General features: G+C 39.1%; 1 protein-coding gene across 2 annotated transcripts; it reads left to right on the forward strand.

Moving 5' to 3' along the window:
- Positions 1 to 1,341: 1,341 nt before the first annotated feature.
- Positions 1,342 to 8,414, forward strand: LOC143299474 (high mobility group protein B3-like). Of its 2 annotated transcripts, none has more exons than XM_076612697.1 (6): positions 1,342 to 1,490; positions 4,108 to 4,229; positions 4,821 to 4,931; positions 5,355 to 5,490; positions 5,957 to 6,063; positions 6,571 to 8,414. In XM_076612697.1, exons 1-6 carry the CDS (start codon positions 1,487 to 1,489, stop codon positions 6,694 to 6,696), a joined length of 606 nt encoding a protein of 201 aa, XP_076468812.1. In that variant the 5' UTR covers positions 1,342 to 1,486; the 3' UTR covers positions 6,697 to 8,414. The 2 variants fall into 2 exon arrangements, with proteins under 2 accessions (XP_076468812.1, XP_076468813.1); XM_076612698.1 differs by having other exon boundaries at positions 1,355 to 1,490; positions 4,120 to 4,229.

Genomic DNA, 8,414 nt, shown 5'->3' on the forward strand with positions numbered 1-8,414 from the left:
CTTCTTCGGTTTCTCCGGTCTCTCCCCTCTCCCCTCCACTCTCACTCTCCTTTCCTCTCACTCCCCCCCCTCCCCCCCCCCCCCCCCCGTCCGCCCCACCTCCACCACCACCCCCTCACACTACTTCTGACAACTTGACGTCAGTCGACTCGGGCCGGTAAAGTGTCGTCTCGATCTCGACGCACGAAAAAAAAAATTAAGTAAATGCTATTTTAGCCTACTGCATGTAATCTACCTGGCTGTTCTGTTGTTGTCAATGTCACCGTACATTCACATACGCCACAAATGACCTGGAAAGAAAAAGAAAAATGCTCTCTCTCTCTCTCTCTCTCTCTCTCTCTCTCTTCTTGGTTCTGTCTATCATAGCTTGCGTTTATGTGAGCAGCGCTCTGAATCGTTCGGACTCGATAACTTTTTCGTCCACTTTGTCGAGCGAAGGAAAGGTTCTCTTTCAATGGCGACTCTTGGGTGTACTCAAGCTTCGAGCATGCGCCCCCGTGTTTGTCAGTGTGCATCTGCACACGCACTTTCTTCTGTGTGTATGTGTGCAGGGGAGAGGGGGGTTAGTGGGGGGGGGGGGGGGCGGCAGAGTCATGTTGACAGTGAAATCAAAACAGCACAGCCTACCTAGTATCACTGATTATCATGTCAACCAAAAAACAAAAAAAAATGTTTGCCAAAATGGCTGCATGGCAATCACGTTTTGTTCATGTTCGTGTGCGATGCATTTCATTTTCTTTAAAAGCTGTTCAACTTGGGAAACGGTTGGAGGGGACAAAGAAACCATCTGCGAGTGTATAAAATTACTTCGGCCGTCAATTTTGGCGGGAAGTAAGCCCGTCTCGAACAAAGGGAGGTAACCACTTGTAAATGAGTCATCGTAAACGCTGCGTGCAAATATCGCTATTTAAGATAGAGCAACACTCATAAATAAGTATAATATCAATAGATGTAAACACAGATTACAATACTTGAAGAATACAGACAGTTTCTGGTGTGTAAACATGTTCCGAAGAGGTTGACACACTTCCATTGTCTGGTATGGATTTTGTCTGCCAGGGTGCCTCTCTCAGGGGTTCGAAATCTGGCCAATGGGAATGGAGTTGTAAAGCACAAAGAAAAATCTGCATACGTGAAAACTGCAACACGCAACACTGGCAAAAATGGCATCATCGCCAATGCTATAGACCTCATACGTCGTGTAAAACATGCATTTAATGTTTATTAGCTTTAGCCGGGAAATATAGATTGTTATTGTGCGTAAATCGTGCATTGTTTGTGTCAAGGGGAAAAACTCGTGTTCAATTCTTTGTGATGCGGTTGTTTCCCTTTGACCGTAACCCAGTTAAGCGCGTGCTGTTCATACGGGTCTCTGTGTGGAATGAGCCCACGTGAAGTGTTTATTCATTGTAGAGCGTCTTCTCGGCGGTCATAGCACAGCGCTACTGTAGTTTTCTCTGTTGCTCTGTTTCTCTATACAGCTACAATGGGTAAGTATTGAGATACCAGTTTTCGAAAACATATGAGAAAGACGATGACATGACTTTATATTTTGTATGTTGCTTCAAAATGGTATTATATGATTTTTCACAGCCGATTTGTATTTTTTTGCGCTTTCGCAGGAACGCTTTCACCGACCGGGCGGCCGTCTCGGGCCCTGCTCTTAGCCATCTTGGTTTGAAGACTGTACCGCCAGACTAGTAGTAGTAAAGCATAGCAGTGGAAGTTAAGTGATGGAAAATAGAGATGTAGGGAATGTTGAAGAAACAATTGTAAAATATTTTTTAATTGTTTGCAAATGCTTGTTGGATGTGAAGTGACTTTATTTCCAAGCAGATCGTGGTATTTCTGCCTGGAAATCCAGAAAGATGCCTTTTGTTGCCGTCAACATTATGCAGGCATCTCGACAGAGCCTGTAGTAAGGCGGTCGTTTGCAGCACAACATGGAGCAAAGAGCGAAAAAATTTACATGGTGGCAAAGAAGGGCTAAGATTGTATTTTGGTTTTTGGTCGATCTTCTTGCTTTCGAACTTAGCGATGGATTTGACACCGAAGATAATTGTTGAGTTGACATTGCAAAAAAGTCGGGAGCTCAGAATGGTGGCGATTTGTGCTGGAATCGGTCTTTGTTTGGGGAGACGTTTTTATGCTGCTCCTTTGTGCAGTCATGATACTTGAAGACTGTTGGAAAAGACTAAACGCGGAAAAACGTCTTGAATTTGATAGACCGCATTGATTGTCAGATAAATACAAATTTGTCCCTCAGTTGATTGGCAACACTCACTTAGTAATTTTCGCGTATAATTTATTCAAAAAACGACTTGGCCAAAACAAGGTCATGGACTAAGCCATTGAGAGAGAGGGATACATGCCAGGAAGGATGAAGACATCTGGTTGCCAGCAGTGTCTGCCCTCAATATCTTGAAAAGTTTATTCCTTAAAGGCATGTTTGTTTGCATTTTTTTTATGATTTCATTTTTTTAATACAAAAAAGAGAAGAAGAAAAAGCATGAGTCATGTTTATAATATGTTGCATAATTTGCTGTATATTTAGCTTGTATGGACCCACACAACCTTACACATCTTGCAGCACATATTATAAAATTCAAATGCAATGATACAGTGTGGTCTTTGCAAGTATGGAGTGGGGTGAGGGAGGGTTCTAAGATTTGATATAAAATTTTTACCATGTGCACTTTTTCCCTTTTTTCTATCTTTTTGAAATGTCTTCTTTTTTTTTTCCCCTCTCTCTCTTTTCGAAATAATTTTTATTCCTTTTTTTCTGTTATTCTAATAAGACATACTGATGACACTCAAATGAACACCACAATATTATCAGTTAGCACACTTTTGACTTTTGTTTTCTTTTGTTATTTTTCCCCCATAAATGAATTGAAACAAATGTAAAGTGCTCAAGAAATGTTTCAAGCAACAAGAAAAATCAACTTGTGTGTTTAGAGCTGGCCTGGAAAACAAAACTTAGAAAGAGGGGAGTGAGGAACAGAATCCATGTACATACATGTATGGTGTTGGCTTGATTTTAAATTTACTTTTTAGGATTTTTTTTTTTTTTTTTTTTTTTTTTTTTTTTTTTTTTTTTTTTTAACCCCAGTACTGGCAGTAGAGCTAGCTGTCTTTTGTTTTATTCAAATTTTAGAATAAGGAAAACAACCATGTTATTTTTGTGGAGATACCTTACAAAGTAATTCTGCTTCAGTTTTCTTGGCAGTAAGTTCTCTTTGACTTACTTATCATGTAATGAGATAAGGTCAGGTTCAGTTCTCATAGGAACTGACTGGTACGGAGGCAGAATATGTTGACCTGCCAACTAAAGTTTTCATCAGTCTGCTCTTTTAAGGATGTTCTTATCCCTTTCATTCTTTTTCCTTGTGTCTTTCCTTCTCTGCAAATGAGCCAAACTTCTTCTTTTTTTTTAAATAAAATAAAATAAATAATGATAAATCTTTTGTACAGTTTTGAAGACTTCGAGTTTGAATTGGGGGGGGGGGGGGGGGGGGAGTTGCATGTAATAAAGTACAGTTGCTCAACAAAACATCTGATTCAGAGGATTTAAAGTTTAGAAAAAATAAGGTAATTTTTAAAGTTCAGAGAATAAGTTTTTGATAAAACAAGCTTTGACTACTTCAGGACTGAGCCACCTTACCCACAGAAAAAAAAAAACACACAAAAACAAAAAACAAAAAAACATACACAGTGGTTTTGGAGTATTTCCATATTGGCATTTTGCCATGTGAGTGTGTGGTTGTGTGTTGTTTTTTCTGTGCGAGTGTTTTGTTTGTTTTTTATTTATGTTTTTCCCTTTGTTTTTGTTTGAATAAATTCCTTTATTGAGAGACTTGTATTGATTAATCCCCTGGATCCCAGTATCCAACTTTCAGTCTTTCAAAATAAGTTACTTCTATCCATGAATGTACATGACTAATGGGAAGATTCGAGGCTCAGGAATGCTCGAAGATTGTCTTTAAGAACACTTTTGTGTACGCACACGCGTGGATGCATGCGCGCGCATGATAGCTGCTAGTGCTACCAGGTCCAGGCGTAGCCTGGGTGGTTTTATAAATATACAGATGCCTTATCACTGTGCAGGTCGTCCTAAAGGCAAGAAAGCAAAGGATGTCAACAAGCCCAAGCGGGCCACCTCGGCCTACTTCTACTACCTGGCTCACTGCCGGGAGATGGCCAACAAAGCAGGCAAAAACATATCCAAGGTCAGTAGGTTTATAGGACACTGAAATTTTGTTAGCAATTGTCGTTGATTTTTTTTTTTTTTTTTTTTTTTTTTTCTTCCCCCCCCAGTAATTGTAAATGAATACATGCCACCTGTTTATGCATGCAACCTGTTTGCAGTTAATGTTAACGTGTATGCATGCTATGAAAAAAATATGTAGCCCATTTCTTGTGCAGAAGATGAACTAAGTCCTTTGTTTATTTTTTAAATGACATAGGTTTGTGAAAATTCTGCCTCTGCACTGGGTGTGTGGGTGGGATCTAATTATATGTCACACCAACTAACTGACAACTAAATGAACCTGATACATGCTAGGGGTAGAAGCCACCACTCAAAATACCAAGCCTATAGTCAGGATTACTGATGTGATCATTTAAGATGTGCCTTTGTTAACATAGATCTTTGGTTAAAGACTTCTATGAACCTTGTACAGTGGAGTGGACTGGTTATTTGTGCAGTTTTCATCCAAACTATTTTACACATATATTGCCTTTTACTTAGATGTGTTCTCTGTTATTTGATTATTAACTTTTTCATTGTTTGTCCATTTTTTTTTTTCCCACTTCAACAGATTGCAGAATTTACGAAGGAGTGTTCTGCCAAATGGAGGGAGATGACCGACAAGGACAAGAAGCCATTTGATGAGCAAGCTGCCAAGGACAAGGAGAGATATGACGCAGAGGTGCGTTCACACTGGTAGCTTTCTGTAGTAGATCTTTATCATAACCAAATCTTCAGAATTAAGATTGCCAGGCGTATCAACCAACAGGGTCTGACAGACAACAGTATTTTGCGTTCAGGTATTTATTGAAGTGGTCTTGAGTGCTCAGATGAACATAGACATCTCTAGAGGCCTTTTCTTGAGGAAGCTTTGTAAAATAAAAAAATTGTGTGTGTGTGTGAAGATGAGATTTCTCTTTACAGTATGGATTTGAAAAATGAGAACATGTATGTTTTCTTAGGAAGATAAGGGGAATTTCGCTGCAGAGTGTCAATTCTTTTAAGAGGAATATTTCCTGTGATGTATTCTGTGATAAGCGAATTTCTCCAGCTGTGAAGTCATGCCGATACAGCATTGTGCAAGCCTACAAATGTGTTGTTTCAGATGACGGCATACAGAGGGAAGAAGGTTGACCCCAACAAACCCAAGCGTCCAATGACTGCCTACTTCATTTTCCTGGGAGACTTCCGCATCAAGATGAAGAACAGGGGCGTTGACCACAAAGAAATCCTCAGGCTAGGTAGGTTGTTGTCCCAGTGAGACTGCATAGATGAAACACATTGTGAGAGTAGATGTAATACATTGTTGTCTTAAGATAGTGACCAGCCTCAGGAAAATAAGATCAGTTATGAAATAAGTTTGCTAATAGTTGTCACTGTTTGCCATACTTAGACATATTTATTTAGATGCAGAGCAAAGCCTACAAGTGTATATACTCAGGGAGGTCACTAGCCACAGATACTTAGAATTTTACTGCCTGAAGTATTTTGCATAGGACAGGAATTTGACTTGTACCAGAGTCTGGGTTGCTGTATAAAATGCACGAAAGTTAAAGAATGCGTTTCTTTAATGGGCTTTACTTACCTTGAACAAAAGTTAATGCATACTTGGTTGTTTTGAAGTAATGCTAAATAAATTTCCAGGGCTTAAGTTTGTTAGAAAGACTTGTTGTGATGTAATGTATAACAGTACTGTTACGTGTGCAGCTGGAGAGGAGTGGAGAAACATGTCTGCTGAGCAAAAGAAACCCTACGAGAAGAGGAGCGTGGAGGCAGGCAAGAAGTACGAATTGGAAATGGCAGAGTACAGAAAGGTAAGGAGATCTATCTTTCTGTGGGTGGTCAAGTTTGACATCGAGTATTATTTCCGTTCTCGTACTCTTCTTTTATTTTTGATTAAAAATAAAAAAATACTTCGAAAAAATGTGTGAGGATTTGGTATTCAGAGGTAAGACAAGCGGAATGTTTTGTGTTGTACTTGTGGTGTAATGATAAATGGTTGTGAATTGATTTTTCATTGTTCTTTGTTTTTTTGAAATGCATTTAGAATTGGTCATAGGTTAATGCCTGTTGCATTTCTACACGGTTGGAAATGTGTCAATTGTATCTCTTTGGTCTTGATGAAAGTATGCTCTACATTTGGAGTTCTCCTAGGAAAATCGTTAAATGATAAGAACACTTGAAGAAATACTGGAGCAGTTTGGTGGAGTACATTATACTACCTATTAGCACTATAGTTATTATTGAATAGGAGTATACAAAGGAGCTCCCCTTTAGTTGGTGGACAAAGTGATGGACAGTGGGGGTGTGGTTGTGTGCAGAATGAGGGCAGACAGGCTGCAGCAGCACAGAGGCAACAGGTGCAGCAACAGCAGCAGCAGGTGGATGATGACGAAGACGACGACGAGGAAGAGGATGATGAGGAGGATGACGATGATGACGAGTAGTTGTGTTCTGTAGACTTGTTTTGGTTGGCCGAAGTGTAAAAAGAAAAAAAATACGTACAGTAAACACAAGTATGTGACTAAAAACTCCTTTTTTTTTTTTTTCTTGTGGCATTCTTCACAACCCTATTTCTGTTCCAAGTCTCAAAATTGTACAGAATTAACTGTATTTATCAGACTGAAAAGACTTCCCCAGCAGTTCCGAGGCAGCAGGTTTGTTTTCAGAATGGGAGGTTAGAGTGAGAATTTATGGAGTTCATTCCTTGTTCAGAGTGGTTTACAAGAGTTGCTTGAGAGACGAGTAACGTTTGGACATAGGATGATATTTTTCAGAAAAGACAAAACAAAAAAAAAGAGAAAAGACCTGTTTCCCCACCCCCTCCCCACTCGTTTTTCATGCAGTCTCCATAATTTCTGGCTTCTGAGATGCAGCCTTGTCTCATGTATATGTTTGACAGTGTTTCATCAGCAGTTAATGCTCTTTGTGAATGAAGCATTTGTCGCTGCTGGGTAAAGTTGCAGGTGCACATTGGACAACCCACCTGTTTACAGTCGGCTTTGAATCAGAAATTCACTTTCTCATGATCTTTAGCCTGGGTATTTCCTGTGGCGGTGTTTTGCAAATATTGATTGTGCCCCTCCAACAAAATACAGAATGTTGTTCTTTTCATGATCAGCTGAAGATGAAGCATGTTGTATGTGACTGCTAATTCAGAACTGTTGGATCATCCATGGCACATCTAAACTGTTTTGGTTTATTAGGTACAAGGCTTACCAATTTCCAAATAAAAAATCTGAAACAGGAGATGCCATTGTGTTTCAAAGACCAGAAATATGGTAATTGACTCATTGACATGCTTATTGACACATGACATTCAAAGTTCATTGGAGGTATTAGTTTGAGAGGTTCGTGAATCCTTGCTCACTTTACCTATTTTTCAGTGTGATTTCAGGCCCTTATCGCTGTAAGTAGGATCATTCTTGCAATTGATCAAGAAAAAAATATCCAGCTAGCATTGAGGTCTTGCACAAAGAATCCAGTTGATCATCCAGTATGTTGTAGTTTTGACATGGCCCATTACTTTAATTAATCAGTATCCAGAAGAACCATATAAGGGTATGAGTTGTTTGCAGAAATGTGTGTGTGTATTCACTGTAGTGCTGACGTTGTTTATTTTTGGTGTTTGTCTTGGATCTTTTGAAAAAAACAAGCAATAGTCGTCATTTCATTGGGTGAGCCACCACTTCATTGGGTCTCTCTTACATGGAACTTTTTGGATTGCTAAAGCGTCTTGTTTGTTGCACACATCACTGAAAAATTACGAAAGGTCTTTGGGAAATAGAATCCAGACAGGTTTGAGTGGGATCTTACTTTCCATTGATTAGAGTCCTACTACTCTTTTCCCTACCCTCCACCCCCTCTCATTTCTCTGATCAGCACAAAGGTGGTGTGATCGTTATGGTTTTGGTTAACAAAAGAATCTCCATGGGTGTGTTTGAAAGATAATGGTAAAGACGGTTTGAACAAAGGCCATACGAAGTACATGTTGTGGAAAAAGTGTCAGCTTTGTTTTTGTGTGTGTATTTATCATCTCATTTCATTCATTGTGTCATTGTTTTATCACATTTCATAGCATTAGATTATTTCTATAATGTTCATTTTTAAATGTCGGTATTTTTATTCATTCTTGTTGAATAAAATATGCTAATAGAAAAATGTT

This window comes from Babylonia areolata, chromosome 25 (assembly GCF_041734735.1).
Source record: "Babylonia areolata isolate BAREFJ2019XMU chromosome 25, ASM4173473v1, whole genome shotgun sequence".
In the NCBI taxonomy this organism is placed as follows: domain Eukaryota; kingdom Metazoa; phylum Mollusca; class Gastropoda; order Neogastropoda; family Buccinidae; genus Babylonia; species Babylonia areolata.